The following is a 21,473-nucleotide window of genomic DNA, read 5'->3' as shown; positions in this document are numbered from 1 at the left end:
CCTTTTCACCCTCCTATGGAGGTATGCACTTGGGTAGAAAAAAAGTACATCTTTATTTTCTTTAACCTGTAACTGAAAATTAGTATATTTTTCAATTATAAATGCAAGCAACACACTACAGTAGTAAGAACATTACCTTTGACCTTGTCACTAATACAGTACTTTGACTTTATCAAATACTAATAACCATACTTTATACTAATAATAATACTTTGATTTTGTCACATATGACAATGCAGTTGTACAGATAGTTCAGAATATCCTTTATGATCATTATTTTTTTAAGTTTACTTATTTATTTTGATAGAGGAGGGGGGAGGGGCAGAGAGAGAGAAAGAGAGAGAGAGAGAGAGGGAGAGAGAGAATCCCAAGCAGGCTGTCAGTGCAGAGTCCGATGTGGGGCTGGATCCCATGAACCATGATCATGATCTGAGCCGAAATCAAGAGTCAGATGCTTAACGGACCGAGCCACCCAGGTGCCCCGTCCATCATGACTTTAATATTTCAGTAGTTATTAGGTCTGCCAGTGAATCTTTGTATTTAATGCATGCAGAAGCAAATATGACGATATTATAAGTGGGTTCATTTAATATTGTGAAAACTGTATTTCAGTGGTGTCCTTTGTAATCATATATACTTTATTTTATACATTTAAAAACATTACTCTGTGGTGTCTGGCTGGCTCAGTTCGTAGGGCATGCAACTCTTGATCTCAGGGTAATGAGTTCGAGCCCCAGGTTGGGCATGGAGCCTACTTAAAAATAAAAATTAAAAAAAAAAATTAAAACAACAACAACAACAAAACGTTATTTTGAGAAGAGGTTAATAGGCTGCTTCAGACTGCCACAGAGGGCCATAGGGAAAAAGGCTAAAAACCCATGGGTTAGAATGAAAAAAAAAATTTCAAATTTCTAATTTTAAGAAGCTGATACTTAAAAAGTAACAATATTCGGGGCGCCTGGGTGGCGCAGTCGGTTAAGCGTCTGACTTCAGCCAGGTCACGATCTCGTGGTCCGTGAGTTCGAGCCCCGCGTCGGGCTCTGGGCTGATGGCTCGGAGCCTGGAGCCTGTTTCCGATTCTGTGTCTCCCTCTCTCTCTGCCCCTCCCCCGTTCATGCTCTGTCTCTCTCTGTCCCAAAAATAAATAAACGTTGAAAAAAAATTTTTTAAAAAAGTAACAATATTTTAATGAGTTGCCTCTCAATTTCAATATTTTCCATATATATTGCAAAAAATATATTTTTTTATTGGCCACCATTTCATTCCGCAGATATCTCCAAAACATATGGGCCTCTGATTACTCTTGAAAAAAATCAAAAGATCTGACAGTTCTGGACTCTTCTGCCTCTATTTGTACAAAATGCAACATAATTTTATAGAGAGTTTTATTCATCTAAGAAGTGTATGACTTTCCCATAGACTTGTTTCTGGCTCCATTCATTGTATGCCATGTTACTTTTTCCCCACCTACATGTTTCCAATGTTGGTCACTCAGGGTTTATATCGTACCACCTCTTGGGGCACCTGGGTGGCTCAGTCGGTTGAGCGTCCAACTCTTCGGCTCCGTTCATGATCTCATGGCAGCTCGTGAGTTCGAGCCCCGTGTTGGGCTCCACCTAGAGCCTGCTTCGGATTCTATGTCTCCCTTTCTCTCCGTCCCTCCCCATACTGGTACTTTTTCTCTCTTAAAATAAATGATTAAACGTAAAAAAAAAAAAAGTATATATCATACCACCTCTCACCTCTGTCTTTTCCTCTTTAAGTAACACATCACAGTTCTAGGTGAATTGCCCAGTGGGTGGTAGAATTTCTGGAAGTTATTCCCAGGCCACCATGGCTGGTAGTAACTGAATTATACATGTAAATGGCCGCCAACCATGATTAAATACATCCCACTAAACACACCCCCAAGTCAACTTCCCTCTACTACACTTGGATTCCAGAAATGTCTACATCCACTCCAGTGCCACCCACTTTTAGAGGGAGAATGACATAAAGGAAAGCAAAGTAGAAGGAGACAGCAGCCTTAACCGATTACAGACACGGTATCTTATTTTTGCAAGTTTTATACAACATTTGGGCCCCGGAAGGAGCCTATGCAAGAGGAGATGCCTAGATTTTCTTGAAAAATCCGAAGGCCTGGGGCGCCTGGGTGGCTCAGTCCGTTAAGCGGCCGACTTCGGCTCAGGTCATGATCTCGTGGTCCGTGAGTTCGAGCCTCGCGTCGGGCTCTGTGCTGACCGCTCGGAGCCTGGAGCCTGTTTCAGATTCTGTGTCTCCCTCTCTCTCTCTCTGACCCTCCCCCGTTCATGCTCTGTCTCTTTTTGTCTCAAAAATAAATAAACGTTAAAAAAAAAAAAAAAAAGAAAAAGAAAAATCAGAAGGCCTGACAATATCGGGCCCTCGTGCCCCGGGGCCCACAGCCCACTGAGCTAGGTGGTAAAACACCTTTCAGCAAGGGCACGGGCTCTCCGTTTTGCTAGTCTCTCCTCAGCCTGCCTCCCTCAGACACACAACCTGTCAGCACCTGTAGCTATTTGAGTTTGTAGGGATCCACACCATTAAACCTGAGTACCGCCTGCTTAACTCTGGCTAAAGGACAGGCCTTAACCTTGCCTCTCAACGAAGGTGGTCTCACCCTGCTGAGATTAGATAGCTTAACCAAAAGAGCTAATCCACCCCAAATATCTATTGTGATTTAAACTGGAGAAGAAGGTGGAATTCTCCATTACAATGTAACACGACGTGCTGAGTGTACGGAGACAGCAGTTTGATCAAAGCTCCTAGGTGCGCATCAAGGGTGCGGTGATACGTTCCGATGGAGGAGAATGACGGGGCGCTCGGAGAAAGCGACCCTGGTCTGAATCTTTCAAGATTGGCGGGGTCAGCCGAGTAGGGGATGGAAGAAGGAGCATTCCGGCAGACAGAATGGCACGAACAGGAGATAGGTGCAGGAAGGTGGAGGGTGCGGGGGGACTGGCTGGGCGTCAATGAGGGGGCAGCTAGAGAAGGGGGGGGCTGAGGTGGTAAAAGGCAGGGCTGAGGGAGGTGACCATTTCACGTCAGCTGTTAGAAACGTCAAGGGCTAAGATGTGAATAATTTATCATTTGTTAATGTGTTAACCTACTGGGGATGACTTACCTTTTTAAAAAAAGCCTTTTGAGCCCCCCAAAAGTTGACCCAAAGGGAGCATTTTTATGTTTTAAATTCTTGATGATGGAAATTTCAATAATATATCAAACCTTCATGCACCCATCATCCAGCTGCTTAATTATCAACTCATTGCCAATCTCGTTTCATCTCTATCACCATCCACTTCTCCCTTTCTCTATAATGTTCTCTAAAAGATTAAGACTCTTAAAAAAAAAGGCATAATATCATCAATGTCATAATTCTTTTTTTTTTACAATTTATTTTTCTTTTTTTTTTTTTTTAATTTTTTTTTCAACGTTTATTTATTTTTGGGACAGAGAGAGACAGAGCATGAACGGGGGAGGGGCAGAGAGAGAGGGAGACACAGAATCCGAAACAGGCTCCAGGCTCTGAGCCATCAGCCCAGAGCCCGACGCGGGGCTCGAACTCACGGACCGTGAGATCGTGACCTGGCTGAAGTCGGACGCTTAACCGAGTGTGCCACCCAGGCGCCCCTACAATTTATTTTTCAATCAGGATCCAAATAAGGTCCATAAATTACAATTGCCTGCTCTGTCTTTTTAGTTTCTTAATCTATAGCTTGCCTCTTTCTTTTTTCTTTCAATTTATTTAAATTTTTAATGTTTGTATGTATTTTTGAGACAGAGAGAGAGCATGAACAGGGGAGGGGCAGAGAGAGAGGGAGACACAGAATCCAAAGCAGGCTCCAGGCTCTGAGTTGTCAGCACAGAGCCTGACACAGGGCTCGAACTCACGGACCGTGAGATCATGACCAGAGCTGAAGTTGGACGCTTAACCGACTGAGCCACCCAGGCGCCTCTTACTTTATTTCTTTAAAAGAAAAAACCCAGTTATTTGTTCTTTAGAATCCACCCCCCCCCCCCCCCCACCACTCAGGATTTTGGTGATGGCATCTCTGTAATGGAGTTTAATACATTCTGTTCCTGAAGATGCAGTACTTTGGTCGAGTTGCACGTCAACCAGATTCAGATTTGCTCTTTTTCACAAGACCGTTTCATAGGTGGTATTGTGTTCTTTCATCAGGAAGCACTTTATGCCTGCTTGTCTCTTTTTTTGTGATATTACCAATTGTTGATACTCGATCCTAGGTAGGAATGGATCTTTAATGATGCAATTTCAGATATGCAAGCAGGTCAACTGGGGGAGGGAGAACCGGAATATTTCGTCACCCTTTGAATAAATCCTCACATCACGTAAGGTAGACAAGTCTTTATTTAGTCTTTTTTCAAATGAGGTTGTCGTGGGGTGCCTGGGTGGCTCAGTCAGTTAAGTTTCCATCTTCAGCTTGGGTCATGATCTCACAGTCCGTGGGTTCCGAGTTGGGCTCTGGGCTGACAGCTCAGAGCCTAGAGCCTGCTTCAGGTTCTGTGTCTCCCTCTCTCTCTGCCACTCCCTCGCATTGTCTCTCTCAAAAAATGAATAAATGTTTAAAAAAATATATACATATATATACACACACACATATATACATATACATATATATACATATACATATATATACATATACATATATATACACATATATATACACACACGTACATATATACACACACACATATATACCTCAAATAACGTTGTCACAAAGGAGCTATTGTAACCTCCATTAGCTTTCTTCTCTCCAAGTAATTTACTTATTCCCTTTTCTCAAATACCATATATACTGGCCCTTTCCATGCTTCACTAATTATGTTCCTTAATTCAGCAGAGGTTTACCGAATGCCTACCCTACGTAAAGAACTGAACCTGGCCCTGTGGGGGGTGGGAAGCTTCCAGACTGGACCCCACTATCAGGAATACTTAGAATCTAGTGCAGGAGGCAAGCTCTGAGAAAGGTATAGTTCTACGGGCTTTCCCACAGAGGGGAGCAGTCACCTCTGAGAGGAAGAAAGAGAACTTTGTGGAGTTGGTGCTTGAACCCAACTAAGGTAGATGGAATGATATGGAAAGGGATGTTGTAGGCCAAAGGAGTAACCTGAAGAATGGTGACGAGAAAGGAGATCTTGACCCGTCTGAGAAAAAGAAAGTAGTTCAGTATGGCTCAAGGGTGGGTAGGAGGGAAGGTAGGAAATAGAAATTGTGAGAAAAAGAGGTGTGGAGTTCAACATTCACCTATCGTACGTACAGCCTGGCCATTCCACTCCTAGGTATTCACCCAAGAGAACTGAAACATATGCCCACTCGCAGGCCAACACATGGATGCTCCTAGTGGCCTTATTCACAGTAACCAAAAACTAGAAACATCAGCAGGCTCCAACTGGAACGGCACTATAAAGGAAAAAATTGCTGATACATCCACAGCATGGATGAATCTCAGAGTCATTAAAACGAATGAAAGGAAACGCAAAACTAACCTCTGGTTACAGAAGCAGTGTGACTTTGGCCCTCGAACTGTGGCCAAATGGACTACAAAGGGGCACGAGGCATATCTTTGGGGTAACAGAGATGCTTCGTAGCAGGATTGTGGTGGTGATGAGGTTTTGGGGTAGTGAGGGAGTGCGGAGCTGATGACCAAGAATGAATTCTTGGAGACGTCTTTGGGGCAAAAAGGTGATTTTATCACAGCACAGGGACAGGACCTGTGGGCAGAAAGAGCTGCACTGGGGTTGGTTATATATATCGGTTACTGGAGGCCCAGCTATTAGCAAGCTAAGCTTGTTTTTCCCTCTAGCAAAACATTAACATTAAGACAGTAGGGAGTTCCTGGACTTTAGGCTATTTATAAGATTGCCCTTTTCTTGTAATATTACTAAGATATTTGTAAACTGATGGAGATGATATGAGTTTAACCATTTGTTTTCTGTCCTTTGTTCTGGAGCAGTCGGGAGGCCTGTGGAATATCACATTCCCACCTGGTTGGGGGGGGGGGGGGGGGCCCCCCGGCAGAGTGTGCTCGCTTGTACTTTGTCCTCAGCTTGCCTTATGCTCCCTCATCAGTGGTGGTTTCGAGGGTAGACACATCCATCAAAATTCATCAAATCGTACGTACACTTGAAATGGATACCGTGGCTTGTGTATACATGATACAGCAACAAAGTGTGGTGTTTTAAAAGTACGCGCGGGGGGGCGCCTGGGTGGCGCAGTCGGTTAAGCGTCCGACTTCAGCCAGGTCACGATCTCGCGGTCTGGGAGTTCGAGCCCCGCGTCGGGCTCTGGGCTGATGGCTCAGAGCCTGGAGCCTGTTTCTGATTCTGTGTCTCCCTCTCTCTCTGCCCCTCCCCCGTTCATGCTCTGTCTCTCTCTGTCCCAAAAATAAATAAACGTTGAAAAAAAAAAAAAAGTACGCGCGGGACACATTGTGGAGGTTTTCGAAAGACAGGCTGACGTGTGTAGTGTGTGAAAACAAGAGTTGGTGTGCTTGGATGGCAATGGTCAGGACTCCACACCGGGCACTATTCAGGCCAGCACGGTTACTCAACATGTGGTCCACAGCCTGAAGCAGAGGTTGAGATGAAAGATAAACCAAGGCATATTAAAAAATATATATATATCAGAGTTTATGAGCAAGAAATGATTTGACTCGGGCACTGCTAGACCAGAAACGTTTGGGGGGATTCCAGCAACAAGAGCTCAGGGAAAGACTTGCCTATGGAAAGGCAGAAACAAAGCAGGGAAATTATTTGATTGGCTGCAGCTTCCGGGGTTGCAGGCTTTGGGAAAGCCTAGGGGTTGTTTCTGATTGGTTGTCCTTAGCTTTTGGTTTCTTAGCCTTAGGCACTTTGGTCTGCTCTCACAGGCTGCTAAGGTATTAGGGCCACCTCAGTCTACTGGCCTCTTTGTTTAGTTCATTTAACAGGACTTTTTAAGGCAATTTAACAGAATAATTTTGTTTGTTGGGTATGAAAATATAACCTAAAGGGGCGCCTGGGTGGCTCAGTCGGTTAGGCGTCCGACTTCGGCTCTGGTCATGATCTCAGTTTGTGAGTTCGAGCCTCGCGTCAGGCTTTGTGCTGACAGCTCAGAGCCTGGAGCCTGCTTCGGATTTGGTCTCCTTCTCTCTCTGACCTTCCCCACTTGTGCTCTCTCTCAAAAATAAATAAATGAAAAAAAATTTTAAAAAAATATAACCTCAATATCTAATAAACAAGAGTTTAGAGCTGTAGTATCTATACTTTTGTATTTTCTTTCCATGATATTGTGGATCATAATAAGCAACAGATATTTCTGTCTTCTGGGTTCCCAGCACTTAGCACTTTAAGCCTTTATAATTTCCTAAGCCCTAAGCGATAAGAGCTATAAGGGCCTCTTTTGTTCCCGGATCTCGAAATAGCTCCCAAAGATAGAAGTGAAGTGTGTGGTTTTTTTTGTATCTAACGAGTCCCTTTCAGTGACATCTGATTCATGTTAACGGAGTGACTTTTGGAAAGTCCTACTGTGTACCTGGGCTGGTTGCCAGGGGAACCCGCTGAGTGATGAAAGGGTTGGAACTTTCAGCCCCATACCTCCTGGGAGGGGAGAGGGGAGGGTTGGAGACTGACTTCAGTTACCAACGGCCAATGATTTAGTCAATGATGCTTATGTAACGAAGCCTCCCGGTTCTGAGAGCTTCTGGGTTGGGAACATATCTACACGCTGGGAGGGTGACAAGCTTGGAGAGGGTGTGGAAGCCCTGTACCCCCTCCCCCATGCCTTGCCTGTGCGTCTCTTCCATCTGGCTGTCCCCCTGAGTCCTATCCTTTTATGGTAAACTGGCTGTCTAGTAAGTAAAATGTCTTGAGGTCTGTGAACCACTCTAGCAAATTAATCCAACCTGAGGAGGCGTGGGAATCTCCCAATTTCTAGGAGCAAAGGTGACCTGGATTTAGGATTGGCATCTGAAGGGGGGGGGGAGGTGGGGGCAATCCTGTAGGACCAATTCCTTAACGTGGGATCTGATGCTCTCTCCAGGTAGACCGAGTCAGATTTGTGTTAGATTGTGGGACACCCAGCTGGTGTCATGGAGTGGCTTGGTGACTGGGAAAACCTGCACACATTTGGTGACCAAAAGTGCGTGTCAGAAGTGAAGACTATATATTTTTTTTAATTTTTTTAACGTTTATTTATTTTTGAGACAGAGAGAGACAGAGTGTGAACAGGAGAGGGGCAGAGAGAGAGGGAGACACAGAACCTGAAGCAGGCTCCAGGCTCTAAGCGGTCAGCACAGAGCCCGACACGGGGCTCGAACTCACGGACCGCGAGATCATGACCTGAGCCGAAGTCAGACGCTTAACTGACCGAGCCACCCAGGCGCCCCAGAAGTGAAGAGTATCTAAAGCCCCACACAGAAGTGTTTTTCCTTTAGATTTCCTGGTTCACTTTTCCAGTAACTTATATTTATTGTGTTTTACAAAAGTTACCAGTCCACAACGGATTGAAATGTAAAGAAAATCATCCTTTTACCACAGATAGTTTGGGCAGAGCCGCACTAGAGTCAGGACAATGCAAGGCAAGATCCTTCTTCGGTAGTTGAGGTTAGATTTTTGGGAAAGAGAGAGCATATGTGTATACTAATTAAAAGCTGGGGGGCGCCTGGGTGGCTCAGTCGGTTAAGCGTCCGACTTCGGCTCAGGTCATTGATCTCGCGGTTCGTGAGTTCAAGCCCCGCGTCGTGCTCTGTGCTGACAGCTCAGAACCTGGAGCCTGTTTCAGACTCTGTGTCTCCCTCTCTCTCTCTGACCCTCCCCCCGTTCATGCTCTGTCTATGTCTCAAAAATAAATAAACGTTAGAAAAAAAAAATTTTTTTTAAATAAAAAACAAAAAACAAAAAAAAATAAAAAAATAAAATAAAAGTCGGCTGTTAAGAAACTTGTGGTTTGCCCAAGGCATGGAAATAAGGAAGGAGTGTGACCAGCCACAGTAAGCAGGATTTAAAGTGGCAATTTAGGGGCACCTGGGCGGCTCAGTCAGTTAAGCGCCTGACTCTTGATTTTGGCTCAGGTAATGAATGATCTCATGGTTCAGGAGTTCGAGCCCTGTGTCAGGCCCTGCACTGACAGGGCAGCGGGATTCTCTCTCTCCCTCTCTCTCTGCTTCTCCCCAGCTCGCATGCTCTCTCTCTCTCTCTCTCAAAATAAACAAACATTAAGAAAAAATAATAAAGTGGCAATTTCATGACAGCACTATTGGTTTCAGACTCCTAGTGATGAGGGAACATGGGCCAAGATGCAGGCTAACAGCACCCCCGTCCCCCAGGTGGGATGTGTATAATATTCCTTGGACACTCCCAGCTACCCCAAAACAGGAAAGGACAAAACAACAACAACAAAAATGGTTAAACTGATGACAATCTCCACCAGTTTACCAGAAAAAGGCAATCCCATCATAGCCTAAGGTCCAGGAACTCCCTACTGTCTCGAAGTTAATGCTTTGTTAGAGGGAAAAACAACCTTTGCTGGACAATAGCTAGGCCTCCACTAAGTCTTTAGCATGTGAAAGTCTCTGTGGAAACTCCCTCTAGACTTTATCTCCGCCCCCCCATTGACTGCATAAAATGGTCACCCTCCACACTTAAGAGTGCAGCTCTTTGCCTGTGGATCCTGGCCCCTTGCTTTAGTAAAAAATCACCTTTTTGCACCAAAGATATCAAGACTTCTTTCTTGGCCATCGACTCTGGACCCCACGAACCCTCCCATCACCCCAAAACTTCATCACTAGAGTGCTCGCAGAACCTTAGACTGTATTCAGATTTAAGTCTAGGCTGTTTTAGATAAATGAAGAACAAAATAATGGGCGGGGGGGGGGGGGGGGTTGGAATTGAAGCTTTCCTCTTCTCTTGCTAACCTCCTATAACCTGGAAGCTTATAGCTACTTTCACATTTTTAAAATAAGTTATTTATACATAAGGGAAATGTAAAGAAATCTAAGTAAGGGGCACCTGGGTGGCTTAGTCGGTTAAACATCCGACTTCAGCTCAGATCAGGATCTCGCGGTTTGAGTTCGAGCCCCACGTCGGGCTCTGTGCTGACAGCTCAGAGCCTGGAGCCTGCTTCGGATTCTGTGTCTCCCTCTCTTTCTGCCCCTAGCCCACTGGCACTGTTTCTCTCTCAAAAATAAACATTAAAAAAAAGAAAAGTCTCAGAAAAATCTAACCTTACAAGATACTGCAGGTAAAAGTCACGTGTAATAGCTCCCATGTCGTGTGGGGACACACTTGGGCTTCCTGCTTAACAATGCACCGTATTTTTCATACTCCCTCCTTCTAGGCCTCACCACTTACACAGAAATTCACTGCCTAATCTAGAAGTCCATACTTAGCCAAATTATCGATCATGTAGAGAATAAGGGTATTTTATACAAGCAAAATCACACAAAAAATTGCCTAACCTCTCAATAAGCTATTAGAGAGCTGCTTCACCAAGATAGAAAGGAAACTTGGGATTTAGGCAAACTGTAGTCTGAGACTGAGGCACTCCCGGACCGGCCATGTGACCACAGGGCAGCAAGGTGGCAAAGCCTCCGTGAGGGAGCTCTCCAGGAAATTAGACACTGGGTCCACTAGGTTCCTGGAGCACTTCCAAGTTAAAAAAAAAAAAAAAAATTTACATTTTGCAATGTTGTGATTTATAATAAGACAAATATTTGATCTTTGTCCCCATTTCTGGCAAAGGTCCTAAAACCTTTGGGATTTCCTGTGATGAGGTCAATAAAAGGGGTCTCTTGTTTTGAGGTCATTCCTGAAAGGCACCTAAAGATAGAGGCAGATTGCCAGTGGACCCAACAGTGTGACTGAAGGGTTGAAAATTTCAGTTTTAGCCCATCTCTTCCTGGGCGGGGGGAGGGGCTGGAGATTGAGTCCAATCACCAATGGCCAGTGATTTAATCAGTTGTGCCTAGGTATTAAAGCCTTCATAAAAACTCAAGAGTTCTGAGAGCTTCTGGGTTAGGAACAGATCTATGTGCTGGGAGGGTGACGTGCTCTGACACAGTCTACCTGGGGACAGCGTCAGATCCCACGGTAAGGAATCCGTCCTACAGGACTGTCCCCTCCTCCCTCCACTTCAGATGCGAATGGCAAGTCCAGGTCACCTGTGCTGCTAGAAATTGGGGATTCCCCTGCCCCTTTAGGTTGGATTAATTTGCTACAGCGGCTCGTAGACCTCAGGAAAACACTTTGCTTACTAGATTACCGGTCTGCCATAAAAGGAGAGGACTCAGGAAGAGCCAGACGGAAGAGACGCACAGGGCAAGGTATGGGTGGGGGAGGGGTGTATACAGCTTCCATACCCTCTCCAAGCTTGTCACCCTCCATAAAGTCCGAAGGTAATACCTAAACTCTGAAACTGAAAAATCAAGAAGTAATCGTTGAAGCAAGTTATTTAGAAAGAAGAAAAAAAAAAAAAAAGACAGAAAATATGCAGATTGTGTCTTGGGACAGTAAAAATAGCCTAGCAGGAATGAAGCGGGGCAAGGGAGTGATGTTTTTCGCTACAGTCACTAAATTCCGCAGTTTGGGACGTGAAACATTCTTTCTTAAAAGAAGCATATCCAGGTGAAACCCGGCAGTGTGCGTAGCTATCTCCCGTCATTCTTTCAATCCTGTGACAAACACACACTGAGCACCTATGTGCTAAATGCCGGGCACTGTCCTGAACATTGAGGAGATGGCACTGAGCCTTAAAGCCAAGCCCTTCTGGAGCCTGCATGAGGTTGGGGTAGAGACAGATCAGCCAGCAAGCAAGTAAAATACATAGTATGTTAGATGGTGAGAAGTGCCATGGAGGAAAACCAAAGCAAAGGGGACTGGGTGGTGGGGCCGTGGGCTTAAATGGCATGGTCAGAAGGCCTCTCTTGATCTTGACAAGATGGCCTCTGAGTAGACTGAAAGGTTGTCAGTGAGTCACGTGGCTCTCTGGGAAAAGAGTCTGCGTGGAGCGAACAGTGGGAGGAAAGCCTGCGAAGTGGAAGCCTGCCAGATAAAATGCAGGTGCAGGGAGGGCTTTCAGATACAGGCAACCCGAGGGGTTAGAAAATAGCAAAACCACAGGATATTGGTAGGGGAAGCGAAGCATCAGTTGGGGAGTTTTGCACAGCTTCCACACCCTATAAACCATGGGGTTTAGTAACTACCTTGGAAAAGTAGTCCTCCACATGGCTCTTGGGATGCTAAACCCAGCGGCTCACATTCATACCCAGCCCTCCTCCTTCGTGGTACAGTTTGCACATTACTTAACCAATTTTCAAAAGCTTAGTCACTTTTGCTTTTAATAGATGCCAGCAGTTGGTATTTACCGTCCTGCTGGTATGACGGCAGTCGCCAGGGGTGGGGCCACCCGGCCCATGTTCCATTTGACAAAACCCATCAATGTGGGCTGCCCTCATGTTAATATGGGGGAGGAGACGTAAGAGGGATGGGGAGAAAGACCGAGTGTATACTTGCCATCTGTTGAGCTCCATTATGCCACATCGATAAGGTAGCCAAAATAGGTGTTAATGTAGTTATTTCCTCCTTTTTCTTGCTGATTCCCACCTCCACTCCAGGATGAATATTAGTTTGGACATGTGACTCACAAAACAAATTAGCAGTTCTTGAGGGAGACTTCCAAATTCCTGTACTTAAGAAAATTACACGCATAGCTGTTTTGAATACATGCCCACAAAATACCAACTTTCTCTGTGACTTACCAGAGCTCTACCAGCTGCTTAGGGAATGGCAGATTTAATACTCTGGGCAGAGTCCCCTTATAATCCTGTGCTCCAGGTGAGGCCACGGGCAAGCAGCACTTGAAGATAAACTAGAACTTCTCTGCCATCTTTACACATGAAGAAAATTACCAAGTACAAGACGAGATTTCTAGTGTCACACTTAGAATCTCAGGACTGAAGGTCTAGCATAGCTCTAAGAAACTACTGGAAAGTGCTGCCGTCTTGGCTAGCCAACTGTGGTCCGGGTCCTCTCCCACAGAGGACCCAAGTGAGTCATCTGATGTCTCAATTCTCACTTCTCCGTGTCAAATTTTGATGCATTAATAAAAGCACTCCATAAGGTCCCCCCATCTCCGTGCTTCCTGCTTTACCTCCAGCTCAGAAGAGTACTACACACATATAAACGAAGGGAGATGTCAAGTAAATCCTGGAGGGGGCGGAGGAGAGGCATCAGTAATTGAAGGAAACGTCACTGAACAGTTACTTTGAAAAGAATCTTCCCCTAGGCTCAACGTTGACATTTCTCTCAGTTGTATAGACTCTTGCTAACATCACATCTACTTAAGGTTCTCAAGGCCCAGCATACGGAGGAATCTTGTATGTGAATTTCCAGGCTGTTGTATGAAACCATGTAGAATAGCACAAACCCACAATCTACTAGCTTAGGAAATAAACTGGAATGTTCCAGTAGCTAAAAACATGCCCCACAATAGTTAAAAAAAAAAAAAAAGAAACAGGCTTTGGACTGCCAACAAGCCTTATGGTCACATGTACCACTGCTGCACTTAGGGATAGATTTGGAGGAATTTAGTGGGATAAATATAAACTACCAGCCTCATTAGGACTTGCAACTTTATATTCAAACTCCAAGCTTAAAGAATGTACCTTGTACTTCGATTGCTTCTGTCATAGCAGTTAACTATTTCAACAGAGGGTGCATAGCATTTTTTTTTTCCAGACTATTTTTAATTAATCCCTACACCCAATGTGGGGCTTGAACTCACAACCCCAGGATCGAGTTGCACACTCTACCAACTGAGCCAGCCAGGCGCCCCAGCACCTTTTTTAGTTGTGTTCTGTTAAACACTTTAGTCAGATTTTACCTTTGGTATGATGGGATATTAAAAGTTACCCAAAGAACTAAATATCCAAAGTTAAGTCATTTTGGGGCAGCATCAAAGGAAAAGTGATTTTCACGTATGATCCATAGCCCCAGAGGATCATGGATCTGCCCCAGAACATCAGGTCGGGCACTCGGTTCTTATGGGCTGTCTCTGGAAACAGGTACCCATTGCCACAAAGCTGGAGCTCTTTTGAAGGAATAGGTTTCTGGCCCACCGGGGCTGTTGTGCTTTTATCATAGAAGTAGGAGTTGCGTAGCAGCAACCTAAGTACAAATTCTGGTCGCTAAGGTGTGATCTCTCCTCATTCATTAACATCCTCCTGATTTAAGTTCTATTGTCATGAATATTCTGGCTGCCAGCCAAGGTCGCTCTGCCCCATGCATATGCTCAGAACTTTAGGACACTTTTGTATCAATGTCTTTGAGTTGGTTGAGGTTCTTACTGTTAAAATTTACCGTAACTGTCATTACCAATTTAGTTTGTAGTTACTGGTTAACCCTCAAGTTCAGATGATGGAACTTAGATCAATGCAAGTTCTATTTTAAGAAAAAGGTCTATTGACTCAAAGGAGCCATTCACACACCTATTACTTAAGCAGATGAACAGGCAATAAAAAACACGTAGTCGATCCTTAAACACAGGGATTTAAGGCACCACCCGCCCTGTAAAAAATCTGCACGCTAACCTTCGACTCCCAAATACTTAATGGCCTACTACTGTTGACCAGAAGCCTTGCCAACAGCACATTAAAACATATTTTGTATGTTGTATACTGTAGCCTTAGAATAAAGCTAGAGGAAAAAAAGCATGAACTACTTTATGGCACCGTAAAGTCTAAGTGTGCTCATGCAAGTTACACCTGTGTTGCCCAAGGGTCACCTGTTTCTACGGACAGTTCATGGGCAACGTGCTGGTTGTTCGTTTGAGTCCATTTTTGCCAGGCTTTCTCCCCCTTATTCAAACCAAACATTCGTCAAGTTCTCCTTCTTGGCCCTCACCTTGACTAGTTTGGCAACAGGTAACTCTCAAACAGTCCACTGGACTTCCAGACCACTCCCATCATTTTCCTACCTCTGGGACCAGTTCCTTCTGAATCACCTTTGCCAGTTCATCATGCTGACCAATCTCAAGCTGTACGCTGGAGGGCAGAGTCTATCCTAAGTGATCTCAGGGTGCTCTGGCTTCAAAGGTCATGCATTGAGATCTCTCAGGCTCTCTTTAAATCCTTAGGCCTCCTCTTTCCCCTCCTAAGAGTCAATTGTTTACCCAATTCATTAGGTCATATCATGTCACCCTTCTGCTCAAAGCCTGTCTATGGCCTTCTTACATTAATCCGGTTTCCTCTTTTCCTGGGTACTCACTTTTATGCCTTAACTTTTCCCCTTATCATCGTGGGTCCAACTGGCTACCGTGTCCCCAGAACATGTCAAGCACACTGCACTTCAGACTCTGCGTTTGCGTTTCTTTGCTTGGAATGTTCTGCCCCGATATCCATAGTCTACTTACTTGTTTTCAGGTTCCTATTCAAATCACATTACAGAGGCCTTCCCAGACAACACTATGAAAGTCCTTTTTCAATTTTTCTCCATACACGTAACAAAGTCGAGGGCTTAAACGACACTAGGAACATGCCTGTTACCGATCTCAGCATCATTAAGGGACATAAAATGACAGGCCTTCTGACATATACACAAATACACATATCCTGTTACTCTCGCACAAAGTATCTTAACCAGGCTAAAATAAGCATTCCTAGGTTTCACTGACCTGAATTCACTTCCTACAAAGCCTCTGCATTGCTACTCCTGTTCTTCCACTGGTTTCTATGGCTAGTTCACTACATCACGTTTCAGTACAGATGGGACCTCAAGACCTCTCCCACCATCAGGAGGCCATACTCACAGCTCAGACCACTGCCTGAAAATTCTTTCCCGTTTGAGAGGGCCATGTGGCCTCCTAGATCAGGGACTGGCACTTTTCCTAGATTTTAAGGTCATACCAAAATGCTTAAATTGCTACCAGCCTGGTTTCCAGTATTTGGGTTTACTTCTACCAATCATCAGGGGACACCTCCAACCTTGGCATGTCTCAGGTTCCGAGCCACATAATGGACTCTTAGGGCAAATGCCACATAGCTAAGTCACTGGACTCATCCTGGGTTCATGTGTCGAAGACCAGATGAGTCACTGGCTTGCCTTCAATTTAGTTTTAACCCCTAAGCTTTCAAAAGTGGGATTAATCAAAAGGCAAGGGTCTCTGGGCAATCATTTCCCAACACTTCTCTCATAAAACTCATTTTCGATCCTCTGGAGTAAAACAAGGTCTTCGTTGTTGACCGGGTTACTTCGGAGTTGCAGAAACTCTCTCCCACGTTTTTGTCCTGTATTCCCCCATTCAATCTTAACTGCCACGAGCAGACAGACAGAAAGCGCGAGGACACTTTTTTCTTGCATCTCTAGTGGAAACCTTAGCAGCAGATGGGAACTGCTCCAGGCCTGTCAAATAGATGCATTTCCAGTATTCTATTTCTGACACCCACAGCCCTTTTAGATACAGGACACAGCAGTTGATTTTCCTCTGCCCACCAGCTCTCCCACATTCCATCTTTCAAAGCCGGGCCTGGAAAGCCTTGTGAACGGTCACGTGGTTGTTTTAGCATCTGCAGGCCTTAAGGTCTGTCATACTCTGCTCTTACCGCGAAGAGCCCATCAGTATGTAAGCAAATGAGCACGGCAGTGGTCAAAACAAACTGGACAAATTGACATTTTCATATCCCACCAGCTATTTTCTCCCAACCGTTTGAGAATGTAAACCACCACCTCAGAGTCACACGAAAAGAGGTGGCAAGACAAGCCAGTCTGCCGACCCCATTCCAGGGAGTTTGACACACGCATTCCAGGAGAGGTCTAGATTTCTCTAGAACTTGGCTCTACTTGATTTAGGATAAATAAGATCAGACAAAACTTTGCTTCCAACCGTATTAGTCTCTTTTTATTCTTTTGGTAATCTCTTCCAGAGTTAACTACTTCCGTTTGCAGGTGATGAAATGTGTGAGGAATCCACTTCAAATGTTGGCACAGCTATGAGCATGGTCTTTCCCTTTCCTTGAACTCAGAATTAAGACTTTGGGTCCTTGTTTTTTACATGGCAGTCCCAGAAGTAGTTCTCACTGTAGAAGTTATCTGCAGGCAGTCTTATGCTTTCTAGCAGTAGTCTACAACCAGGCTCTAGCTTCTCCAGGACACTACACAGGATGGATTTAAATATGTATTAAACTAAGAGGCATTCTCTCAAATGAGTTTAAATGCATTTTATTTTTAAACAACCTACATGACATGGTTTCTTAAAAACAATGCCTCCGCTCCACATAAACCAAGGTCAAAATAAATGAAGAGCTCAAGATGACGTCAGTCCCATTCGTCTAAGTCCTGGTGTCGTGTGGATGAGTAGGAGCCAGCTAGGACGACAGGTGATACGTCCAAAGTTAAGAGCCAAATTCGTTACTGTAAAAACAAGGAAGCCTGGATTAACACTTTTAGCCAATGCAAAAATACATTTAACATTTCTAGGCTCTAGGTGTATTCCCCTATTCAATCCGGGCTGCCACAAAGACAGACAGAAAGCGCGGGGATTTTTTCCTTTCGCATCCTAGTGCAAACCAAAAGAACAACGGCCAACTGTTCGAGGTCTATCAGTGGATGCAGAGCCACCCTTACCAACTCAGAGGTAGCACATTTTCTAGATGCCTCATTCTGGAGCAAGTCCCACTCACACGTTCCACCAACAAAAACCTCAGACAAGCCTGGGATGATCCCCTCACCAAATCATCTGTACCATCCGGGGATATTTTAGTCCACTGTTGCCTCTGATGTTATTTAGTGTAGCCTAAAGTTTATCTTGCTCCTGATTTATATGGAAGCCTTGGGAGAGCTAGGATGATGAATGCTTTCATTTCTGTACGGCCTCCAGCAATTCCGTGCATAGTAGACATTTAGTTTTACTAAAGCAGTCTGCGTCGGGGTCAGCAGCCAGCTCTAACTTTATTTACTAAAAGCTAGTAATGTCAAGACTTTCAATGACCAGTTGCCCGTTATCAGTAAACCAAAGTGGACAACGTTTCGTGCCATACATGCTACTCACGCACACGTGTGGCAAAATATAAAGGGGGCCATTTCTACGGGGGAAGATTAACACAGTGCTGTTTCTCATCAGTTTAGCGTGGAAGCTAGGATTTAAGCCGCCTAAACACAAGCTTTCTGTGTAGATAAAAAAAACTCTTAAGTGCCTTTCTGTGCCATAAAAATCTCTTCCGTGTAAAACACAACCCTTTTAGACCCCCAAAGAAAGAGAAAGAAGACCCAGACCTGTATCTTTCAAGAGTGTTGTAAAACCCATTCTAACCATCCCAGTGGCAGGAAACAAGGAGTCACATCTGAGATGTGTCCATTTTTACAATGCGGATCTCAACCCACTTCCTGATACTTACACATTTTTCCATTTCTAAACCGTCCTTAAAGAAGATCATATATGGGGTCACACCATCCTCGCGGTAGTCCAGCAGGGCAACCATGCCGTCCGGATTCATGTTTTCACCAATAAAGAACTCAGGAAGCAAACAAATACCCAGGATTAGACCTTTATATACACATCATACCAAAACAAACTACAACGAAACAATCAAAGGAGAATTTAGAACACCACAATTTAAGAGAGACTTTCACCAGGAGAGGGGGAAAAAAAAAAAAAAGCAAACTTCCTGTTCACCAAATGACACTAATAAATGAGCAAAGTAAGTACAGAGCAATCTAGGAACACTTTAGGTGTTCTGGAAACTTACTCTCTCATCCCCACATATACAATTCCAAACTCTGTAAAAGCCTGTTTACATCATCAAGCACACGGAACATACAATGAAAGAGCACATTAAACAGAAAAAAAAAGAGCCAGGGTATTAAGTCTTAGAAGTAAGGCAAAGTCACTGAGTTTCCCAACAGAACAAGTTTAGAAAGAACTCTACTGGCAGTAACACACTGGACTTGTAAATTAGAAAGAAAACTGGAAGACCACTTAGGACGTTAACAAGCAATTCCAGAGAGGAAGAAATGAAAAAAGTCATCTGGGAAGCAAGTAGGGAAGAGATTCTGCAACAAGGCAAGATCTGGAAACACACTTGGGAGCAGGGAAGGCTACTTTCCACAGCCCAGACTACTGGAATTCAATCTATGAAGTATTTAAACCGCTCACAAGACCCAGGAAATAGCCACAATTACATCAAAGGTTCATCAAGTAATTTGTTGCGCTGGCAGTTAAGATTATACAATGCTTTGATACAAACACTTAAGGTATTTACCTGGTAATTTTTGAAATTAGCAAGGATGTGCTTGATTTGTTCTGCAGCCCCTGTCATAAAAGGTTTTACTCTTTCTGGCCTCTGTTCTTCAAGCTTGCCTTTGATTCTACAACAATATTTCATTAACAGGTTAAAGTACGGAGTTCTCAGCAAAACAAATTTTTATTCACTAAAGAAACCCAAACTGAAGCCAGCAACCACTGAAAGGCAACTAGCTGTCACTGGGCAAAATTAACATGGCACAATCAAGAAACTAGTAGCTCACAAGAGGCAAGTTTCAAGACCATTCACAATTTTGGATTTCATGTTATTTCCAAAATAAGATTCTAAAAGGCTGAAACCAGACTGCATGCTCCAGTATGCTCACACGTTTACTTCTAGAAAAGCAACTATCCCCATGAGCTCATCCACAGAAAAAGGTTCAGACCTTTCGCCAAGTATGCCTGCTAAGAACTTAAAGTGAGCATATTCCTAAATCCCCAGGACTCCAGACAGTAGGAAGGTTGCACCAGGTTCACTTACGATTTCATGTAATCTTTGATGTACTTCTTGTAGGCTTCCTTTGTGAAGCTGGTTTCCTGCAAGTGATGGTTCATGACAATATCCACACCAGTGATTACTGTGCTCTCGGTACCTTCGCCCTCAGGGCCTTCGGCGGAGGCATTTCCACCAATGAGCGAGTCATCAATGTTACCCTCTGTCCTACTGACCATCTACATCAAGAAAAAATAGTTGCTTCAAACACTTTTGACCTTAGCATAAACGCGTCCCGAAGATCTATGTCAGCAGCTCATGCTTCCATCAGCGTCCCCCCAGACACTTTGGACTCTTGTTAAAAAACCACTAACACATCCTTATGGAGAAAAAAGTCATGCACCGCGAAATTTCCTGAAACACCATAACTCAACAAGAATTCTTTGTTGACTGCAACAAAAACGGGATCATTTACACCCAAGGAGAAGTTCTGTGTGGGATTTTAGCTCGATGAGCAAGTACGGATAAAGCAAATGTGGAAAGGCTTGGGGCTCCCAACTCGAGGCTACCTGTCCCGGATCGCCCGGGAGGAGGATGGGCGCCAAGCCGGCGGACCTATTTCCAGGCTCAGCTCCGCCTCCACTTTTCTAGAAAAACCCGAGCCCGGAAAAAGCGTCTCCTCCGCCAGGAGGCAGCGGAGAGGATTGCACAACTTCGGGCGGGGGTGCGGCGGAAACCCGAGCCTGCCCGGCCTTGCCTCCCCCGCGCCGCGGCCCGACCGACTCACCTTCCCCTCCACCTCCAGGCACAGCCCGTCCGCGATCTCCCGGATCTTGTAGATGTCGGAGAACATCTCATCATCTGCTCGGGGACACAAACCCACCGGTCACGGTGCGCCCGGAGGCCTGGAACCGGCGCCATTTCCCGCGCCAGCCGGCCGCACGCGGCCCCCACCCCTCCCCGGGGGTTCGAAACCCCGACGCGTGCCCCAGGCACCGACGCCTCCTCGCTCCCGGAAAGGCCGCCAGCGTCCCCTAGGCCCACGACAGCAGGGGCGTCCGTCTCCCCCGCCCCCACCCGCACCCCTGTCCCCTGCGCGCGGCAGTAGGAGTAGTGCAGTCACGACTCACGGCTGATAAGGTCCCGGTAGATGATCATGACGGCGGCCGGGGAGAGACGACGGCGGCGCTAGCTTAGCAGGAGCCGGGAGCTCTGAGCGAGCGCGGTGCAGCCGGAGCGGCACTCGGGGGGAGGGGGGAGCGGGCGGAAAAGGCCGACTCAGCCGCTCCCCAACCTCATATAGAGGGCACGTCCCCCTACGTCATCGCCCGCTGCGCCTCCGGAAGCGCTGCAAGCGGTGACGTGGCACGCAGAGCCGCGCTGGGGGTGGAGCCAAGGCGCGGGCCGGGGAGGAGAGGCGAGCATCCGGGGACTCGTCCCTGGTACACAATGCCGAGTTCCGCCGCTCTCTTGGTGGGGGAGGGGAGCTCTGGAGGGAGGGGAAAGGGGTTTCCGGCCCCGAGTGGGGAGAGTCGGGGAAGCGGGGCCTGGGGCCCTGCCCCTACCTGCCCTGGCGGGCTGTCCTGGGAGGTGGGACCGGGTGGAGCGTAGATGAAATCTCTTCAAGCTTCCGCCCGACGCCTCTGCCCCGCAGCTCCCACCCTTTTCTGGGAACCCAAATGTCAACTGTTGTAGAGTAGTTCGCGTTTACGGAGGGTCGGGGCTGGGGGA

At 45.6% G+C, this 21,473-nt stretch overlaps 1 protein-coding gene and 2 non-coding genes across 3 annotated transcripts; all 3 read right to left on the bottom strand.

The window, feature by feature from the left end:
- Window positions 1-16,296: 16,296 nt before the first annotated feature.
- Window positions 16,297-16,430, bottom strand: LOC121013056 (small nucleolar RNA SNORA31). The gene has a single exon (XR_005782484.1). It is a non-coding gene; the product is annotated as a small nucleolar RNA SNORA31 (small nucleolar RNA).
- A 452-nt stretch (window positions 16,431-16,882) lies between these two features.
- On the bottom strand, window positions 16,883-21,026 carry TPT1 (tumor protein, translationally-controlled 1). The gene is made up of 6 exons (XM_040448486.1): window positions 20,873-21,026; window positions 20,530-20,603; window positions 19,791-19,981; window positions 19,269-19,374; window positions 18,405-18,521; window positions 16,883-17,421 (listed from the first exon to the last, which is right to left on the bottom strand). The coding sequence occupies exons 1-6, from the start codon at window positions 20,898-20,900 to the stop codon at window positions 17,419-17,421; spliced, it is 519 nt and encodes a 172-aa protein (XP_040304420.1). The 5' UTR covers window positions 20,901-21,026; the 3' UTR covers window positions 16,883-17,418.
- LOC121013055 (small nucleolar RNA SNORA31) lies at window positions 17,493-17,622 on the bottom strand. Its single transcript, XR_005782483.1, has one exon. It is a non-coding gene; the product is annotated as a small nucleolar RNA SNORA31 (small nucleolar RNA).
- Window positions 21,027-21,473: the final 447 nt, after the last annotated feature.

This window comes from Herpailurus yagouaroundi, unplaced genomic scaffold, assembly GCF_014898765.1.
Source record: "Herpailurus yagouaroundi ecotype Mexico unplaced genomic scaffold, PumYag 197, whole genome shotgun sequence".
In the NCBI taxonomy this organism is placed as follows: domain Eukaryota; kingdom Metazoa; phylum Chordata; class Mammalia; order Carnivora; family Felidae; genus Herpailurus; species Herpailurus yagouaroundi.
This window is presented reverse-complemented; position numbering and strand designations above follow the sequence as displayed.